Here is a 20,429-nt window from a genome sequence, read left to right on the forward strand (position 1 = left end):
CTCCACCAACTAGCCACTTCCAGGCTCAGCCGCACTTGGATCGAGCCAGGGCACCAAGTGTGCCAGAGTCACAAGCCATCACCATGAAAATCCGGTGAACCTGGGCTGGGAAGCTGGCAAATCTCACTCCCCTCCTCCCCCCAGCAGCCACATTCTCCTGCCCCACAAGCTCCATTCTTAGCTTAGAGCTGTTTAGGAGTGGGCGAGGGCTTGCTGGAGAACACTTGCGTCTCTCAGACGAATGGGAGGTGGGGAGACGGGCCAATTGATGGGGTGGTGTTTCTCCCCTTAGAGGTGTTAAAACCTCCAAACAACCCTGCCGTGACTGGCTCACTTCCTACCTCCAACTCAGTGAGCAAATCGCTTCCTGGAGGTGCCGGGACCAGAAAGCAGAACACTGCTGCCGCATTCTGAGTCTCAGGGCACAGGAAGGTCCACAAATGAATATACTATTGCAAGGAATTTCACACTCAGCCTTAGCACCCCAGTACTATGGCGATGTTAGACAGCTCGGCAGGAACCACTTGCAGTGCCAGGGTTCCTATTCCCAGCTGTATAAATCAGAAGGATCCATCTAATAGTGCAAGAGCCCCAGGATTCATGCCCCCAGCCTCAGAGGTCAGTAGGATCTGCACCTTAGTGCAATTGCACTGAAGTTCATGAAGATCCACACACTAGTGCAAATGCACTGGGGTTCAGGTGCCCGGCCCTGGCATTCCGGAGGATCGGCACACCAGCATACTTGTCTCAGAATTCATGCTGCCAGCCCCAGACTGCATTTGTAATGGGATTTGGTCGGCTTTAAGTCGGCTTATTCTGCCAATTAGCTTCAGCCAGTAAAATCCCTTTCCCCCCGAGCCCGGGGGGTAATGATCTGCTGACAACATGTTCTTTTCCCCGATCCAGCCATTAAGCTCACCAGCAGGGTTAGGAACAGTAAAAACTTGAAAACCCTGCGCTCGGGGCTTTCGTCGCTGTTTACAGAAAAGCTTTACAGAGTTCCAGCCGCCCCACACATTGCCACTGGAGCTTCCACTGAAACAGACATCCAGGGCTGAGGAAACAACAGGGACATGCCGACCTGTAGGGTTTGACAGAGCTGAATGCTCCCTCCCTCCCTTCTTCCTCACTCTGGTCTGCAGCCCTTGGGTGCCCATCCAGGGATGCCCTGGGTGCTTTCTGTTCATGGCTGGCCACCTTGCACACTGGACACATGTGCTCACTCCATCATGCTGGCAATCTGTGCCCTCTTGGAAGTGGACACTGATCCACTGAAAAGCAGCAGGCAGAAATGCATAGCCTCCTTGACCTGTGTGCATTTGCGGCTGGGTCCTACAAGACGCTGAGCCTTCCAGTGAGGTGCTGAGCCCTTCCCATTGCAGTCAGTGGGAATGGATAGCACTCACAGCCATAGATGAGGCATCTGCAGGAGAGCAGAGGTACAAGGGTGCAAAAAGAATCTAAGGAAAACGTTTTTCTCTCCCTGCGAGGAAAGAGTCCCCTGAAATCAAAGGGATTTACACCAGCTGAGCATCCTAGGTAATAGCTAGACACATCAGTTGGATGCCAAAACAAACCAGAAGAGAGAGAAAGAGGAAATTAAGAAAAAATGGAAAATGTAAAAACTCTGACAATGCTGGGAAATCTGCATCTGCTATGTGCTTGTGCAGTGTCTTTTGTGGAAGGCTTTCGAGGCGCTTTACCGTGGAGGAGAAAGTATCATTATCATCCTCATTTCACAGGTGTGGAAACTGATGCACAATATGATGTGACTTGTTCAGGGTCAGTGAGTCAGTCGAGCTGGGAATGGAACATAAGAATGGCCACATTGGCTCAGACACTGGGTCCATCTAGCCCAGTATCCTGTCTTCTGATACCGGCTTCAGAGGGAATGAACAGATCATGGCAACGTATTAAGTAATCCATCCCGTCACCCAGTCCCAGCTTCTGGCAGTCAGAGGTTTAGGGCTACGCAGAGCATGGTTGTGTCCCTGACCATCTTGGCTAATAGCCATTGATGGACCTATCCTTCATGAACTTAACTCTTTTTTGAAGCCAGTTATACTTTTGGCCTTCACAACATCCCCTGGAAACAAGTTCCACAGGTTACCCGTGTGTTGTGTGAAGTACTTCCTTTTGATAGTTTTAAACCTGCTGCCTATCAATTTCATTGGGTTCTTCTGTTATGTGAAGGGGTGAATAACACTTCCTTATTCACTTTCTCCACACCAATTATGATTTTATAGACCTCTGTCAGATCCCCTTCAGTTGTCTCTTTTCCAAGCTGAACAGTCCCAATCTTTTAAATCTCTCCTCGTATGGAAGTTGTTCCATACCCCTAATCATTTTTGTTGCTTTTCTCTGTACTTTTTCCAGTTCTAACATATCTTTTTGGAGATGGTTTGACCAGATTCAAGGTGTGGGCGACCATGGATTTATATAGGGACATTATGGTATTTTCTGTCACATTTTCTCTCTCTTTCCTAATGGTTCCTAACATTTCTGACTGGTGCTGCGCATTGAGCAGAGGTTTTCAGAGAACTATCCATGAAGATTCCACGATCTATTTCTTGAGTGGTAACAGCTATTTTTGACCCCATCATTTTGTATGTATAGTTGGGAATATGTTTTCCAATGTGCATTACTTTGCATTTATCAGCCTTTAATTTCATCTGTCATTTTGTTGCCCTAACCCAGATCTCCTGACTTCCAGTCCTCTGCGTTGAATATGGGACCAAGGCAATGGGCTTTCTTCAGAAATCATCCCAAAAACCTCTCAGCAACGTAAGTGCAGGGGGCGAGAGCAGGCTGATGGAACCAGGATGGGAGTTCTCGGTTTGCCTGTGGTTCTAAGCAGTGGCAGGTTCATGGAGGCACATGTGGCAGGGTGCTGAGGGAACGGTAAGAGCAAATGGGACGAGCAGACGCAGTATGTTGGTTTGGGGGAGCCGGAAACGCCATGTCTGGCTACAGAGGCAATTTCCACCCTCACTGGAAGTCAACGCCAGTAAACAGATGAGAAAGCCCACTGTGGCTTTGTCAAGATTACTCCGGGCCACCTCCGAGCACAGACAGGGACTATCTCCTCCCTCCCCACTGCACTTCTGGCCCCTCTCCTCTGACTCGTGAACTGAGGAAGGGGGACGTGCTGTTCCTCATGGAAAAACAATACTTGGCCCCTTCCACCTGAGCTTCCCAAAGTGGTTAATAGCTGTTACCAAAGACGGGCAGCGTCTCTGCAAGCTGTAACACCCCCATTGTACAGAGGAGAGCAGTGAGGGCCCCAGAGGAGAAGGGACTTGTCCAAGGTCACCCAGCAGGTCAGTGACAGAAACCAAAGAGAACGCAGGTATCCCTGACTGCCTTGCCCTATGTATAGGGACAGGGAGCATCCCTGGTTAATTGCTCACCACGCCAAGCCTCTATGTTTAACAAGCTTTTAGTCCCTTCCCCGGTGGCTCAGCCTCAAAGGTCCCATAAGGATCCTTTCCTTTCCAAGCTTCCAACCCTGCCTGGCATGTGAAACAAAGGCAGAATGGACTGAGCTTGGACTAGACAAGCGACACTGCCTACAAAATACAGCAGGGCTCATTAGGAGCAGGCAGGATGCCAGGGAGTGGGTGACAGGGCTGCTGTCAATTCCAGCATCTCTTTGAGGTTGAGGAAGGTACATTAGCAGAAATCAGGGTTCTCACCTTATCTGTAGGGCAGGATAGATTGTCAAGTACATCAGGAAAACTTTCCCAGACATCTTAAACACACGATCCAGACGATCCCAGGGAAGCGCAGTGTCCACATAAAGAGAGGCAGCTCGGGCTGGCGTGGTTGCAGTTTGGCAGATCCTATCCAATTTGCAGGGAGGCCAGTGTGCTCTCCTCTCTCCTTCCCCAGTCAGCCCCAAAGGATGGCCAGCTCTGTCCAGATGTGCTGCAGCTGGAGTCTCTGGGGTCCGGGAAAGAAAACACAACAACAACAACAAAAAAGTGGGGCTGGGGGTGGGGGAGAAGCCACCCAGGAGAATCCAAATTCAGAAGGAGCAGGAGAGCCAAGCCTGGTGCCTTTGAGTCTCCTTGCCCTCCAGCAAGTTTAGAGGATTTTCTTCCATTCGCTGTTGCTTTATTATTGAATTCCCAATGTCCACGTTCTTTATGGAAGGGTTTCCCCTCTTCTCCTTTCTCCCAGCACACTAGCTGTGCCTCTGCCCAGCAGACAGGTGCAGAGAGGGCTGTGTGTGTGTACGCACCACAAGCCCCACCGGTTGCTATTGCAGGCTAGAATAATGAAATCCTCTTCTCTCTCTGTCCCCCCCACCTTTTCCTCTGCCTCTCTCTATTTCTTCCTTCTGTGCTTCTCTCCTCACCCCTCCCAAACGCTCCCTCCCTCCCTCTTGATTTTAATCCTTCCTTTCCGACCCTTTTGGAAAGAAGGGTAAAGTTGGGCATTGCTTAGCCTACTCCTGGCAGTAAAGGAGCAGGGAGAGGGAGAGGGAGACAGACAGGGAAGAGAGATGCTCCTGGTTCTCACTCAGGGTCCTAGCTCCCTCCCTTTGAGTGCAATGGGTTCTGGAGGGCTCCTCCTTCCCAGCAGGGCAAGGGTTAACAGCTTCTTCTGGCTCCTTTCTTAAAGGGAAAAAGCAGAAAGGTTCAAGTTGCTCTGCTGACAAAGGACGTACCCAAAAATCAAAGGGAAATGCATATTTGTGTGTCACCGCGGTATCAAGTGGGAGCTTTTGGGAAGGAGAAAATTGGAATTCATTAACTTGTGTAAAGATCTCGCTCTCCTCCCTCACGTAACAAGACATGACAAGGTTGTCGCTCGTTAGTCACATTTGAGCTTAAAAGCGCACACAACATATATATATATATATTTTAAAAGCTGGGAAGCGAGGCTGTCGCTAACCAAACCGGCGCAAGAAGCCAATGCCAGCAATGCTGAGCGAGGCGCAGCTCGGCCAGGAGGAGGCGCCCTTGGGACTCACCTTTCACAGACACGGCCCAGCTTACGATGGGTGCCGGCGCGCTAGAAAGCATATCCCATCGCTGCCACCTCTGCGGGGTGAGCCCTCGGTGCAGAGCCTTGCCCCTGGGCTATGTCCAGGGCTAGTGTCTGCCTGCCCCAAAACAGCCAGGGCCCCAACTCGCAGGAGTTCATGCACTGGATTTCCGCTTAAGTGCAGTGGGCATTTCTTGCAGAGTTGGGATCCTTCACCCCAGCTTTTGCCCTCGGCCTCCCTGAGCAGCCCAGGCAACTGGATCTCATACCACATCCCTTCTGAAAACTCTCCTTTGCCAGGATGCAAACACAAACCTGACCACGGTTAGAATGCTGCTGTGCTGAGGCGGCTGCCTGGCACGCCGACCAATACTGTCGCATGGTTTCCGTACACTCCCCCTGGCTGCTCGTCTGCATCTGTCTGTGGTCTCTTGTTTTATACGTAAGGTCAGTCTCCATTTCGAGCTGGGGGTGTGATTCCCAGCTCAAGGAGACATGCCCGTGTTAGCTCTGTGTTAAAACTAGAGGTGTAATCGCAGGCGTTGGTGCAAGTGGCAGGGGCTAGCCACCCTGAGTGTGATCCCTCCAAGACCTTCAGTACATACCCTGGGTTGGGTGGTTAGCCCCTCCCACTATGGCTACCCTTCTGTTTTTAAACACACTAGCTCAGTCAGAGCCAGCACCAGTATGTCTCCTTCAGCTGGGAATTACACCTCCAGGTCAAAGTATAGACGTACCCTGAGATTGTAAACTCTCGGGGGCAGGATCCATGTTTTGTTCTGTGTTTGTACAGCACCTAGCACAGTGGGATCTTGTCCAGGACTATGATTCCTAAGCACTACTATAATAATAATAATAATAAATAATAACAACCGACTTGTGCATTCTGTTGGGGATTTGCCATACACGGAGATAGTGCTGCTTCATGCCAGCAACAGGAGAGCTGTGGTCTGATCCCAGCTCTGCCGCTGATTGACCGTGGGGCATTAGGCAAGTCATTTCACTGCTGTGACTCAGTGGTCCCGTCTCTTAAATGGGGATAATACATGTTCACCTTTTCAAAGAGTTTTGAGATCTTTGAATGAGAGACACTGAGGAGAGTATTATTCTTAATGTTCAAGAGCAGGTTATTGGCCATCACCTCACCATCCTGTCTCTGGAAGTGGCTCGTTCTGCTGAGCCAAAGGTAAAAAGGCCTGAACACAGCTTGCATGAGGATAGGAAAAGTTGGTCTTACGGCTATGGCACTGGTATATGAACTGGGTTTAATTCCAGGGCAAATCACTTCATTTCTCTGTGCCTCACTATCTGTGAAGTGCTGGCAATGCTTCCTTTGTTTAGATTTCAAGAAGCAGTGTCTTAACTGTATGTGCAGCGCCTAGCCCAATGGGGCCCTAATCTCAGATGGGATTTTGGGGTTCTACCATCACCCAAACAATAAATAATAGCAACACACCTGGCCAATGTTGCAAGGCTGGTCAGTAGCAGGTAGCGAGGCAGCAACCATTGAGGACTCATTGCAGCAATCACCTTGTGCCCTGAAGCGTGAGATTCGACAACCCATCATAAACCACAGGAGCGCAGCTGCACTCGTTGGAGCGCCAAGAGGGAATTTACGTGTATTAAGTAGCTGTGTATGACGGTTTTGTTAGCATGGTCACAGAAGCCTGCGATGAGCTGATGGGGCCCATAGGAAGGTAGCATCAGAGTAAATAATGCAGATCAAAGCTACAGAGAGTGGGAGGTAAAAAGGGCTCTTTAAACTCCAGAGAAGGTCTGTGAGCTGAAGCGTGCTGGCAGCTAGAACTCATGAGCAGCACCATGGCTTTTTCATTCAGTCTGTGCTCCATTGCGATTGGTACCAAGTCTTCTCCCTGAACCACAGGGGTGCAGCCTTGGAATAATCCCAGCAAGCAGACAACGGGAAGATTTGTTCTCGGTGTGTGTACGAAGCACTGAGCCCTGGGGATTCAGCTGACTACAGAAAGTCTGGGGTTTAATCCCACAGCGCTTGCTCAGATACAGACCCCCACGGCCTACAATGGGAACTTTGCCAGAGCAAGGAGTGCGGGACTGGCCCTTGGGTACTATTCATGACTTGGCCATCAGAATCCCTGAGCCTGACTCCCATCCCAGCCCAGGATATGATGGTAAGGGTGAGTCTCTGGTCCACTTCTCCCCTTCACAGGGCTGGTCCACATCTGCATTCATTCAGTGCTTTGACATCCCAGGCTGGAAGGGACTAGGGAAAGACAAAGCATTATTCGTGTTTTGCTCCACCAGGTCTCCTGGGTGAAATTTCCTAGCCAGCCTCTTGTAACTTGCATTCTTTACATTAGACTGGACAGTACCTCTTCCTTCATCTGCCATGCTGTTCTGTTATCCAGTGGTAGGCCTCCCATCTGCATGCATAGGCATTAGAAATGCAATGTGCTGGCTCTTATGTTTGGCTGAGGTGATGGTAATTAATGCCCCCTCTTTCGCACTGATAATTACATGCTAGTATGGAAGGTGAAGGCTGAGGTTAATACACCTTCATCTCCGATCTGTCACTTGCACTAAAGGGTGGTGGAGAGCTGATGTCTTGTTCACTCGTGCAGTGGCTTCCTCCTCTAGCTCCGCTGATTGTTCTTCTGCCTGCAAAGGGTCTGAATGGAGTCTGGCCTGATACCAATATTAATCAGGAGTAACTCTGCTAATTCAGTGGGGTGAAAACTGGTGTGAGAGAAGATTCAGACCCCAGGCCTGAGAATCCTGCTCTTCTGGAGAGATCAGGCCCCTCGCCTTGGCAGATTTGTGGGTGTGGAAGCCCCCAGGTGGAATATCAGCGGATGTTGCAAGCCAGGATTGAAGTGCACTAGCAGAGTTGTACAGAGATTCTGCCAGGCCTGGCAGAGCAGGTCAGGACTGGGCTGCATAATGGAGCGGAATGAGGTCTCTGGGACCGAGGATATCTGCCGGTCAGGACGGAGGGGCATTGGCAGAGTTGGGTTGTGTCCCAGAAGCGGAACGGCAGAGGGTGCTGACGGTTTGACTTGAGGTGAACTTGCAGTGATGCTTGGGGAAAGCTGGCACGTGTTCTGCCCACCCTCTCTCTGCTTCTGCTCTGTATTATCTGTCTGTCAGCTTGAAGCACTGTGAGGGGTGCTGTCCGTTCCATGGGACCCCTCCTTTCGGTCTTTGATTGGCAGCCAATGTGGAAGCTAAGTATCCTCTGGCACATTTTGGAAAGAACAGGGGATAGCTCTGGCCTCCTGTTAGAGCAAACCGAGTTCTAATGGCCTGGTTCCATATGCAGAGAGGCTGCTGCTGCTCATAGATTAACTGCTCCACTTTCAGCCCCAGAACTTCCTCTCATTTACACCAGTGTAAATTGGGGTCAAGCCCATTCAAGTGACTGGGGTAAAAATAGTGTGAATCAGAGAAGAATCAGACTCCCGGTGTCTCCTTGTAAAGTCCTTTGGGAGATGCAGAATATGGAACCCTCCACAAGCTCAAACATCTTCTTTAAAGTGCAAAGTGGCCCATACAATGGGAGAAGCTGTTCACTCCTTCAGGACATTTGTTCTCCATTGCCAGGTTTTTCTGCCTCTCAAGCTCACTGAAAAGCATGATGGCAAATGCATGGCGGCAGATGCTGGGTCCTGGCTTATGCATCAACAATAACATCTCCAGCTGGGCTCTGGCTCCACAATCAGCATGGCTGGAGATGGTGTCCGAAGCAAAGATTTGAAAGCTTGATTTGCAGGTGCCAGGTTGAGCACACTGTGCTGACAAGTAGAAAGATTTTGTTTTGACTCGTAAACTGACCAAATGTGACAGGGAAAGTCACTGAAGGAGAATGAAGAGGGATGGGACATCAAGGGGCCATTGTTTACAGATTTGCTTTTCTAGATTCCCCCCTGCTCAGACTTTAAAGGGTAACATCTCTGATGGGGTAAACAAGTTAAAGGAAGAGACCCGCGATGGACACAAAAATATACCTTGGAAAGGAGACACTCGAAAGGAAAAAACATTGTGGGGCTTATATAGGGATGAGTGAAATCCGTGCAGTTTAAAGGTCTGAATATCTCTTTGAGATGCTCATTTATTTTCAACAGGGAGTCGTATATATATATATCTGGGATTGCAGATATAATATATTGTATGGAAAATATTGTCTATATACTATAGAAAAACACATGCACCCACACATGGACCCACCAAAATCTGGACTCATAAGTGAGGGCGTTGTATATGGAAGGGCACTTACTCTATCATGGGAACGCATCTCTTTTGTCACAGCCTTTCTATTTGTTTTCCTCTGTCCCCTCTCTTCTCACTTTATTTACCCACCCAGCGTAGCCAAGGGCAGAGTAAGCTTCCTCCTCAGGCCCCTGCCAGCATGTCTCAGCCTTGCTCCAGAGGGATGCTTTCTGTGGCTGTGAAGGGAGTTCAATTTCCACTGCCCATTCCGTCTGGCTCTTCTGTTGAGGCTGCTAACAAGATTGCTGCCAGTTGTGGTGGTGATTTTGTGCTGTGGACATTTGTGCACTAGCTGGTCTTAGAATACTTACTCATTTCTCAGTCTCTCTCTTATTTTATCACACAGGCCATTGAACAGCCATTAGCTGGTGAGACTATATTTATAATTCCATGGACCATGCATGCAATAGCTTTCTTCCCTGAAGAATTCCAACGCACTGTTCTGGCTATAAAGCTTGCAGAGGAGAAAGATAGCTCTTCAGCTATCCCTGAAATGCAGCTCTCTCTGGGGTGAAACACTTCAGCTTTGCAACTGCATGCGGCCTATGTCAGAGCTCAGTGGTTCCCAGACTCTACCATGTTGTGTACCGCTAATGTAAAACACCACCACCTGTAGTAGCACAAGTAGGGACAGGGGGAAGGGACACGGCCGGGAGGGGCAACTGCAGTGCTTGGGGGCAGGGCTGATGCTGGAGAGGCTCCTGGCCAGCCGCTGTGTGTCGGGGGGGGGGGAAGGAGACAGAACGGCTGAGCCGCTGTGCTTCTTGGGGGTGGAGCCAGAGCTGGAGCGGCTCCTGGGCAGCCCCCTAGTAGCAGGTGGACACATACCATTGGGAGGTGGCCTGTGTACCACATTTTGGGAACCGCTTAAGGGGGAACTGAAGTAGGTGGAATGAAAGCTCATTTATTTCACCTGAAGAAGATGGTCCAATAAGAGATATTACCTCACCTGCCTTGTCTCATTTAAGAAACCTGGCCTTTGGTTGGACTTGGGGTTAGTGCAGCACCTAGCATGGGGGTTCTTGAATGACTGAAAGCTCAGGCTCTAGATCGTTCAAATGAAGGCATCTGCAGCAGAACAACAGTTCAGCACTGACTCAGAGAGCAGAGTGCCACTTACCCAATCACCAACAAAACTTCCGGGCAGGTCTTCTAACTAAGCGCTCGCCCAGCTGGAGCCGGTTCAGCTTGTGAGATCTAACAGGATTACGGCACGCAGGAGCTGTGCTGTTGCTACTGACCTGGGCAGGATTGGACGTAGCGAGCTAGTGAGGCAGTGCTTCTCTCTCTAATTATTAATCCCCAGAGGCATTTCTGTCCTGAGATGTGGGGATTTCAATGACTTCTTTCTATACTCGCTCTGTCATGTTTATTCAGTAGTAAGCAACTTTGCTGCTCATCTGGCTCTGAACTGAGCTTAGGGTGACCAGCTAGCAAGTGTGAAAAATCAGAACGGGCTTGGGGTGGGGAGGAACTTTAATAGTTGCCTATATAAGACAAAGCCCCTAATCACAGGATTTCTGGTCACCCTAGTTTAGCTCTTGCCTTTCCCAGTGTGACTACCAGCTGCATGCATATCTGGGTACTGAGCACAGCTTTCTGTCCTGGGCTGGGTCTTTGGCAGCAGCATATTCTCAAGCCTCAAAGTCTATTGAGGTTTTGACTTAGCAATCAAAGGTTTAACTCAAGGAGCTCTGTGTAAGGAGAACAAAAAGCTAGGGTAGGGTTGCTCACCCAAGAGCAGGCAGGATGTGCTTCCTGTTCCAGCTACAGGGGTCCGGAGGAATCTTGGAAATCAAATAGTCCCAAATTCTCATCCTGGCTTGAGCACTGTGAGGCTAAATCACTTTATCTTTCTATCTCAACTTCCCATCTGTAAAATGGAGATGCTAGGATTTACCCACCTGCTTCACTGGGGTGTGGTGTGGTTTCGTTAGTTGGCCTCACACCCTCAGCTGGTGTAAATCAATGTCACTGCAGTGACTATAGAAACTCCCTGCTTTCTTAGCCATCAGAAAGCCTTTCTTCTGAGTTGCAAAAGCAGGGGTTGAAAATATGGCTTTGACTGGGCATCTGGTTTTTCCCAGCTTGAACCTTTCTCAACAGAGAAAGCCCCCAGCAAAGTGATTCACCCCACCTTGTACCAGTGTTTCTAACTGAGAAATCAAACCCAAAAAATGCCCCTCTTCACATGGTGAGGGATTGGCTCTGTTTTCATTTAGTCTTTTGGGCCAAATTCTTCCCAGAACTCCATAAAGCCTTTTCTCCCTGGGTTTATTTCTTTGAATATTTGCTATGTCTTTTCAGCATCTCTTCATTTTGCTTTCTTCCAAACCTCCCGAGAGTCCCCAGCTTGCTTTGGTTCAGAGAAGGGGATTTTTCATCTCTTAGAAGTAGTGATAAAAGTCTAAGAAATCTGGAGGGGCCTCAGTCCTTAAACCACATGATTGGTAGGACCTGTGGTGGCCTCTAGGAGCAACCCCAGAACAGGATCCATTGTGCTAGGTGCTGTACAAACACAGAAGAAAAAGCCAGTCCTTCCCCCAAAGAGCTTACCTTGGGAGCAGACCCACATTGCCTGGGACGTCTCTCAGGGTATGTCAGAGTTGTGCTAAAAGAAGTCATGAATCTGAATTCCTTCTGCCAAAGAGGGGGCCTATGAGAACTGGCTCTGAACTATCCCTGCTTTGGAGTGGGGTTTTGCAAAAGCACAGTGACCCAGTGTCGCCCACCCTTAGGTGGAGAGAGACATTCTAGTTCACCCGCTGCGACCCAGCCCTTACAGAGCTCAGCACGGTGCTTTTGGGCCTTCAGCTGAACTTGCAGGAGGAGTGAATGTCATGAGCCAAGCTCAATAAGGAGGTTCTCACAGCATCCTCCTCCACTCACAAACTTTGGGGGGCATGTTCCCCCACAACCTCCTCCCTCCTTGGCTGGTGTGGTGAGAGCTCTGCTTTACCCATAGCCCATGCTGACATTTGGCAGGATGCTATGGATCTTTCTCTTCTCTTCACGTTCACTTTTCTCCCCCCTCCATCAGTTGTTCAAAGCTGCCAGCCTGAGTTTGAAGCACCGAGACGCTGATGCTGCGAGCTGGGTTTATTTCACACTCAGTGCCCTCTAGCTTTTACGCTCAGAAAATAATAGGAATGCAAATGCCCTTCCCTGCATAGAATCATAGAATATTAGAGTTGGAAGGGATCTCAGGAGGTCATCTAGTCCAACCCCCTGCTCAAAGCAGGACTAACCTCAGCTATATCATCCCAGCCAGGGCTTTGTCAAGCCTCAGCTTAAAAACCTCTAAAGATGGAGAATCCACCACCTCCCTAGGTAACCCATTCCAGTGCTTCACCACCCTCCTAGTGAAAAACTTTTTCTTAATGTCCAACCTAGACCTCCCCCCCTGCAACTTGAGACAGTTGCTCCTTGTTCTGTCATCTGCCACCACTGAGAACAGCCTAGCCCCATCCTCCCTGGAACCCCCTTTCAGGTAGTTAAAGGCTGCTATCAAATCCCCCCTCATTCTTCTCTTTTGCAGACTAAACTAAACCAGGGCACACCGCTGACTCATATCCAGCTTTTTATCCACTGTTACCCCCAGGTCCTTTTCTGCAGAACTGCTGCCTAGCTCGTCAGTCCCCAGTCTATAGCTGTGTATGGGATTCTTCCTTCCTAAATGGAGACTCTGCACTTTTCTTTGTTGAACCTCATTAGATTTCTTTTGGCCCAATCCTCCAGTTTGTTTAGGTCCTTCTGTATCCTATCCCTACCTTCCAGGGTATTTACCACTCCCCCCAGCTTGAATGAAACAGAGACAGCGTTGCCCAGACCTGGCAATTGCCATTGCCAGGAACGAGAGGGCTTCTAATACTCACTAAACTCTAATCTTAATCTTGTTCGTCACTATTAAGTCTCAGGGAAATCGGGCAGATATGTTTAAGGAGGTGAAATGAAAAAGACTCAAGAGGAGGCTGAAGGGGAATAATCTTCAAAGGTTCCATATATCAGGGCCTGAGCCCGGCAGAACTGAACGAGTAATAAGGAGACTGACAAATAGATCCTCATGTTATTTGCCTCTTTCAGTCACTTGCTGGGAAGGGGAAGAAGACATAGAGATTTTCAAAGGTGCTTCATGGAATTAGGCACCCAGGGCACCTAATTCTCTCAGGCTCTTCTGAAAATCCAAGCACACGTGAGAGCTGGCGTGGCGTTGTAAGGAAAGCTGCCACATGCATGATTCCAGTCCAGATTCCAACTGGGGTCCCTTATCCCTAGACTAGCAGAGCCTGAGAGACCTGTAGACAAGGTGCTTGGTCCCTAGAAAGCAGAAGGAACCCCCCATGTCACTCTCTGGTGGCTCCTCCCAGGTGACTTGTGCCCACCCTTCCTGGCAAAAAGGATGTTTGCACTAAATGGGGAGTGTGGGGAAATGGAGCAGAAATTCTCCGGGCTTTTAGAGGGGCTGGAAGGAGTCTCCATGGGGAAGGAATACACTGCAATGCCCTGGGAAAGCCTCCAGCAACAATGGCATTAGACACTGGCATTGGCCCAGCTGTGTGGGGGCGGGGGCTTCTGGCCCTGGCACACTGTCTGAAGAGCCATGGGTAAGGAGCTGCCGCCATTCCTTTGGGGGAGAAAAAGTGGGGAATCTAGGGGACGGTTGTGCAGGAGGAACACAGCATGGCATCTTGTCATCGGTTTGGTGGTGATGAGTCCCCCCAGCAAGACACTCCGCCCCCTCCTTGAACCCTGCTGGATTCCAGGCACTTCCGACACCCGTGTGCTTGTCCCTCGCCAGATAAGGGCCTCATCCCCCTCCTCCCCAATATATGAGTAAATCCCCCATGACTTCAGCAGGAGTAATGGGTAGCCCAAGGCAGGAGACCAGGCCCCTGCAGGGCAAGAACGACACAGAAAGATGCAAGGGACCGGGAGAGGTAAAGAACAAAAGAGAGCTCAGATGCCTGAAACAGAGAAAAGGATTCGAGCCTGTATGAGAGAGAACAGAAGTGTTCACCTATACTGAAGAGGAAAGGACAGTCAGAGGTTGATCTCTTTCTCCTCCTATCTACCCTGTCATCCCCCAAAAGAGAGTGCTGAAGGGCTGCTGGCCAGGCAGGGGTTCTGGCATGTGGAAGGCATACTGGCCAAAGAACTGTGGTGTTTGCCGCCCCAAAAAACCTCAGGTCACCTGCACTCAAGGTTCAAGGCTCCATGCCCCAACTGCTCCTGTGGCAGCATGGACCTTCTTGGCTGGACCCTGCCTGCTGCACTCTCATGCCCTCTCCTTGGTGGAGAAAGGCTGTGGGAGGAGACTTGCTCCTTCTCAGGGGTAAACAAGTATCACATTGCTGGCTGCTCACCTCTGATAGTGGACCGTGCCACGTAGAATGGCTGCTCAATGATGCATCCCCCGGGCTGGCCAGAGCACGGTACATGGAGCTGCATTTGTGCACAAGGGAAGGAGGTGGCTGTCATATTAGTTACCCTTTGCCTCTGCCCGTCCCTCCCCCTGATTCTGTCTCCCCTTCCCTTCTGCCATGCAATGGAGCCCACCTGGCCCCGGGAAAGCAAGGGTGGACAGGAAGACAGTTGGGTGCAAGGACATGGCTCAGGTTTATGCTGGACCCTGCTTTTTCAGTGGCACTTTGCGGTCAGATTAGCACAGACATGCGGAGACTTCAAGGTAGAGTTGGGTCTCGGCTCTCTCCATGCACCGAGTTCCCCTTCGCCAATGGCAGCACTAGGACAGCGACGCCAGTAACGTTAACGGCCTCTGACAACGCGTAGGTTTTGGAGCACAGGCGAGTGGACCTGCCTGCCCATATTACATGTTTGCTCTGATTCCCATCTCATTCAGCGGTGACAGCTGCCACTTGGAGCAAGCTGAGGCTGCTGGGTACCCACATACTGACAGAGGCTGTCCGCCCCCGCGGGCGAGTGTGAAGAGGGGGAGGGCAGCTGACATCAGCAGGTTTGTGCTTCCCTCCTCTCCGAGTTCCTGGGCTGACCTGCCTCGAGATAGACACGTGGGCTGTCAATCAACCAACCTGGCGTGCGCCTCCAGGAGTTCCCCTCACACACTCCATGGCCACTCACGCCATCCACTCTGCCATGCACGGATCAGTTTCCCCACCACACCACATCGCCCCGTATGTCACATCTAACTTACACATCACTTGCATGCTCACGGTCAGACGCCATGCAGGGCGTCCCAGCTGGCTGGGAACTGCTGATGACACGACACTTTCCCAGGGAATGTATGGCTTTCCCCAAAATCTTTCTCAAGTCCAGGATGGAATTTCTGATCAAAACCAAGGTCTCCTCGCCCCTCCAGAATAGCCAGTAGCCTGTGGATCAGGGCACTCACTTAGGATTCAGGGCCCTACTCTGAATCAGGCAGAGCAGAGACCTGAAGCTGGGTTTCCCACATCCCAGGTAAGCACCCTGGGCACTGGGCTATTGGCTATGCTGCTGGCTCCCTCTGGATTATCATGAAAAACTTTGAAAGGTCTCAGGTTTGACCTGATGCAGAATGGGAAGATTTTCTCCTGCTCAGCTCTAAGTAGGCAGCCTGAATCCCTCTGGACCCCCTAGGTGTGGTGCCTCCAGGTGTAGAGTTTAGGTGCAGTGGCAGAGAACTGTGGGGACTCTTGTCCTGCCATTGCCAACCTGGTAACAATTCTGTGGACAGAGGACTTCATTCTCCAGGATGTCAGACTAGTGCCACCCAACAGCAGTAAAAATCACTTAAAAAAAACCCCAAACCAACAATTAAACGAGCCAAATTACACCAGTGCAACTCTCTGTACTCCGTGCAGCTCTCCATCCCGTATCACAGACACACACACACAGATAGAGCTGAAAACAAAACAGTTCAAGAGAACTCTGCCTTCCCCTTCCAGGTAATGGTGAGGTGCCAAAGAGGGACAAAGAGATGCAAATGTCCTGAATCATCACATGTAAATAGCAAGATAGCACCTGCCATAACTTTCAAAGACAGGGATCTAAGTTCTCTTGTGAGCAGATCTACAGAGGCCTTGGGTCAGAAAAATCCCCCTGACAGGCTGAAAACCATAATAATCAGGGCAGGGGAGGGGGGAACAACCCCAATCGATCAACAGGTAAGAAAATAAACATTGGTGGTGCTGGAGCATACTGACCTGGATGAGAACTCCAGTTTTCACTCAGAACTCAAACTAAACCAAAACAGAACCAGCTCGGAGGTTCAAAAAGCTCAAGTAAACATAGCTGAAACTGTGCCAGCTGGAGCCAAGACTGGAGGAGATGTGCCACAGTCCCTTGAGAAAGGCCATTCAGGTGGGTGCTGAGCAATCCCACTTTGACCCAATAAAGTACTTAAGTACATGCCTAATCAATCCCACTGAAATCAATGGAACTACTTAAAACATGCTTAACTGTTCTAGATTGGGGTCAGAGCAGTTAGATGTCTGTGGGATCAAGTTCTTGGGTTTGTTGCCTCAAAGTCAATCTCCTGAATTTTCTGTAGTTTGTACATATCTGAGAAAAGGTGACTTAAGTCTTCCCTAGTAATTAAAAACATCATGAGTGCATTTCATTGGCATGTAGGATCCTCACAGCTCTTACCTGCCTCACTTGGTGTTTGTTTGGAATGAGGTTTGAGATTTGGGAGGATCGCTCCTATGTAAATCCAAAGCATTTATTATTAGTGTCTACTATTACAGTTTAATCTGGTTAAAATGATACCATGCCCAACCATGCCCAGCGTGCACATGGAGAGGAGAAAGCCACACAGGGCACAGCAGAGGATTTGGGCTGATGAGGGAAAGGAGGGGGTTGGGAAGAAATCTTAGGGTCAGGTAGTAACTTGGACTTGCAGAAAACAGAAGGAGAGAACTGGGCTGCTGCACTTCCCATAAGCAAAGAGCCAAACACATTTTTAAAGTCTAAATAGTCTTCATTTAAGATTCAGGAAAACTAGCAAAGAAAGAATGAATGTAATGTCTCCATGAGAGAGCAAAGTGAACATGATTCACTCTGTAACATTCTACATCTGAACTGGAACTGAAACAGAAACTGATAGCTGTTTCCCAGCTTCACCTTTATGGGAAGCAGGAAAATGCCTCCTCATTTAAAGATGCGATACACAGAAAACAGAGAGCCAACATCTCCTTCCCAGAAAGCACACTGACCAATCAGAAAGCCAGCAACATGTGTTAGATAAAGCAAAAGCGTCCTTCGTCTGCCTCCCGATCCCCTTCCCCCAAAAGGAATTCCAAGCATTGGGGAAGGAGGAACCAGGACAAAGAAAAAGAAAGGAGTAAGTGTTAGGAAGTCTGGCAAGAGACAACTTCATACAAAGAAGACAGAGAGACGTGGCTGCAAATGGAAGGCGGAGTGTGAGGAAAGTGACTGGAATACTAAGTAACGGATGGATGCCTTTGAAGGCGACTCGAGTATCTTAGGTCTCCAGTCTGACCTACTTAAATCCATCATAATCTGATGCAGAAATATCCTCCGGATTCTAAATATAAACTGCATTCTTTTTTATTTAAATCACTTCCCTCTGCCACCATGAAATAAAACCATAATTGATAGCCAGTGTTAACGTCCTGTCGGTACCCAGTGGGCATTGGGCACGGCCGAGGGACCCTCCAGCTAGTAGGGGGAATGTCAGCGACCCAAGTCCCTACAATTCCACAAAACAAGCAATGCCCAGAACTGGAGACATCAGGGATCTATCTACACTGCAATAAGCAGTGCCACTGTAGCATCGGGAGCCATACCTGCGCTCGCTTTCATCTAACTAGCTCCAATAACAAGCAGCGAAGCCACAGCAACACAGGCTGCACAAACCCACCCGAGACCTTGTAAACACACTCCAGGGGAAGCCCGTGCTACCAGGGCTTCACTGCTATTGTTACATGGGGTAGCTAGATCAATGTCACACCTCTGATTGCAGTGTGGGCCAGTGACGAACTGAGGCTCTGGCGCCCGGGGACCAAGCCTACATTTGGGCCCCCTCCCCAGGCCTCACGCCTCTCACACAGGGCAGGAGAGGTCCCGGGGAGGGGAGTTTGTTTCTACAGGGGAGGGGGCGGCGGCTTGGGGGGCACAAATGCAGGCTTAGCTCCCCGCACTTACCCGGCGTGCAGTGACTGCCCCTCTCACTGCAGCCCGGTGCTGGCTCGGACGGGGCAGCCTCTCCTCCCAGTCTGGTGGGGGTGGCCTTTCACAATGCATGAGGGGGCACTGGGGGGCACCCCTCAGAGCCTCCTGAGCCCCCTGCCTCCCTACCAAGAAGAGTCGGGCAGCGACCCCCCCCTCGCATTTACCTGCTGCTCCAGCTACGCACGGTGCCATGGGGCGCCCTCTCCCCCCCACACCTGGGGAGGGGGGCTGGGCCAGCCCTTCATGGTGCGCAGGGAAGGGGGCGCTAAGGGATGCCCCCCAGTGCCTCCTGCTTCCCCTGCTCCCCTCCTATCATGAAGGGCTGGCCTGGCGCGGCGTGCCCCTCCCCACACTTACCTACTGCTCCAGTCTGGCCGGGGTGGCCTCACACCCCTCCACAGCACCCAGCCTCCTACTTCCCTTCTGTATGCCACTGCTGTGGACACACCCATCGTACAAGGTGTGCTAAAGCCCTGTCACAGCTGTGTGACTTGCTCGTGAGATACTGCACTAGCGTCCCCTTTCACAGGTGGTTGCTTGGCAGTGCATAGGTACAGAGGGCCATACAGCGTTCACTAGCTGTGCATTTGTGAGCGAGGCAGGTCCACAGAGAGATTATAGGACTTCCTACTACAGGTTACGAAAAGTTTTGAATGGGATTATATGACAGGGCTGCCATGTTTAAGAAAGATGAATTTAAACTGGAACAGGTACAGAGATGGGCACTAGGATGATCCAAGGAATGGAAAACCTGCCTTATGAGAGGAGACTGAAAGAGCTTGGCTTGTGTAGCCTAACCAAAAGAAGGCTGAGGGGAGATATGATTGCTCTTTACAAATACATCAGAGGGATAAATACCAGGGAGGGAGAGGATCTATTTAAGTTCAGCACCAATGTGGACACAAGAACTAGTGGATATAAACTGGCCATCAGGAAGTTTAGACTTGAAATTAGACGCAGGTTTCTAACCATCAGAGGAGTGACGTTCTGGAACAGCCTTCCAAGTGGAGCAGTGGGGGCAAGAAACCTAGTTGACTTCAAGACTAAGCTTGATAAGTTTATGGAGGGGATGGTATGATAGACAGTCTAATTTGGCAATTAACTGATCTTTGACTACTAGCGGTAAATATGCCCAGTGGCCTGTGATGGGATGTTAGATGGGAGGGTTCTGGGTAACTACAGAGAATTCTTTCCCAGGTGTCTGGCTGGTGAGCCTTGCCCACATGCTCAGGGTTTACCTGATCGCCATATCTGGGATCGAGAAGGAATTCCCTCCAAGGCAGATTGACAGAGGCCCTGGGGTTTTTTTTTTTTTGCCTTCCTCTGCATCATTGGGCACATGTCACTTGCTGGTGAATTCTCTGTACCTTGAAGTTTTTAAATCATTATTTGAGGACTTCAGTAACTCAGTCTTAGGTTAGGGGTCTATTACGGGGTTCTGTGGCTGGTGTTGTGCAGGAGGTCAGACTAGATGATCATAATGGTCTCTTCTGACCTTATAGTCTGTGAGTCTATGAGTAACAGCGGGGGATTGGATTAGATGACTCAGGAGGTCCCTTCCAGTCTTGTCAGCGAAGGGCATCTAACACTTGCAGCTTTCGCTGATACCAGTTACACCTCTCTGGACCAGGCCCTATGTAACCTTCCACTAGAGCAACGCCTTGCCCTCTGTGATCCCCCAAATCGTGTCCTGTATTCTATTGCCTCTTCTCCCTTCTGGCTGTCTACTTGCTTAGGATGACCCCACACAAAGCACCCCTCTCCTCCTTCATCTACCCTGTCCCAAAGAGACACCCCTGTGGGCTGGAATCATCATGCAATACCAGTTCCATAGAGTTTCATCCTGTGCATGGGGCTCCATTAGCTTGTCCCATGTGACATTCCCTGGAAGCTGAGCCTACTAGCTGGTGCCTTGCTGCATGGCAGTTGTGGTCTTTGCCCAGGAGCACTGAACAAGCCGGGACGTTAGTCTACATGGACCTGCGACTCTCCAGAGCGAGGAGAACAGTAGCTACCTATTCAGCCGGTGTATAAATTGG

The 20,429-nt window shown here is 50.1% G+C and overlaps 1 protein-coding gene across 8 annotated transcripts in view; it reads right to left on the bottom strand.

Moving 5' to 3' along the window:
- The window catches only part of GABRE (gamma-aminobutyric acid type A receptor subunit epsilon), a 70,234-nt gene extending 53,797 nt beyond the window's left edge, over positions 1-16,437 (bottom strand). For 4 of the 8 annotated variants that reach the window (XM_067548442.1, XM_067548437.1, XM_067548444.1 and 1 more), the window contains exons 1-3: positions 16,401-16,437; positions 14,601-14,679; positions 3,696-3,942 (exon numbers count right to left, since the gene is read on the bottom strand). In XM_067548442.1, coding sequence (XP_067404543.1) covers positions 3,696-3,751 — 56 coding nt within the window. In that variant the 5' untranslated portion in view covers positions 3,752-3,942; positions 14,601-14,679; positions 16,401-16,437. Of the gene's footprint in view, positions 1-3,695; positions 4,335-10,181; positions 10,198-10,357; positions 10,399-10,971; positions 11,092-14,600; positions 14,680-16,400 lie in introns of those variants that run through there. The other 4 variants (XM_067548439.1, XM_067548441.1, XM_067548440.1 and 1 more) reach the window with 4 other exon arrangements.
- Positions 16,438-20,429: the final 3,992 nt, after the last annotated feature.

This window comes from Emydura macquarii, unplaced genomic scaffold, assembly GCF_026122565.2.
Source record: "Emydura macquarii macquarii isolate MOO-44397 ecotype Brisbane River unplaced genomic scaffold, CSIRO-AGI_Emac_v2 contig_1253, whole genome shotgun sequence".
Taxonomy (NCBI): Eukaryota; Metazoa; Chordata; order Testudines; family Chelidae; genus Emydura; species Emydura macquarii.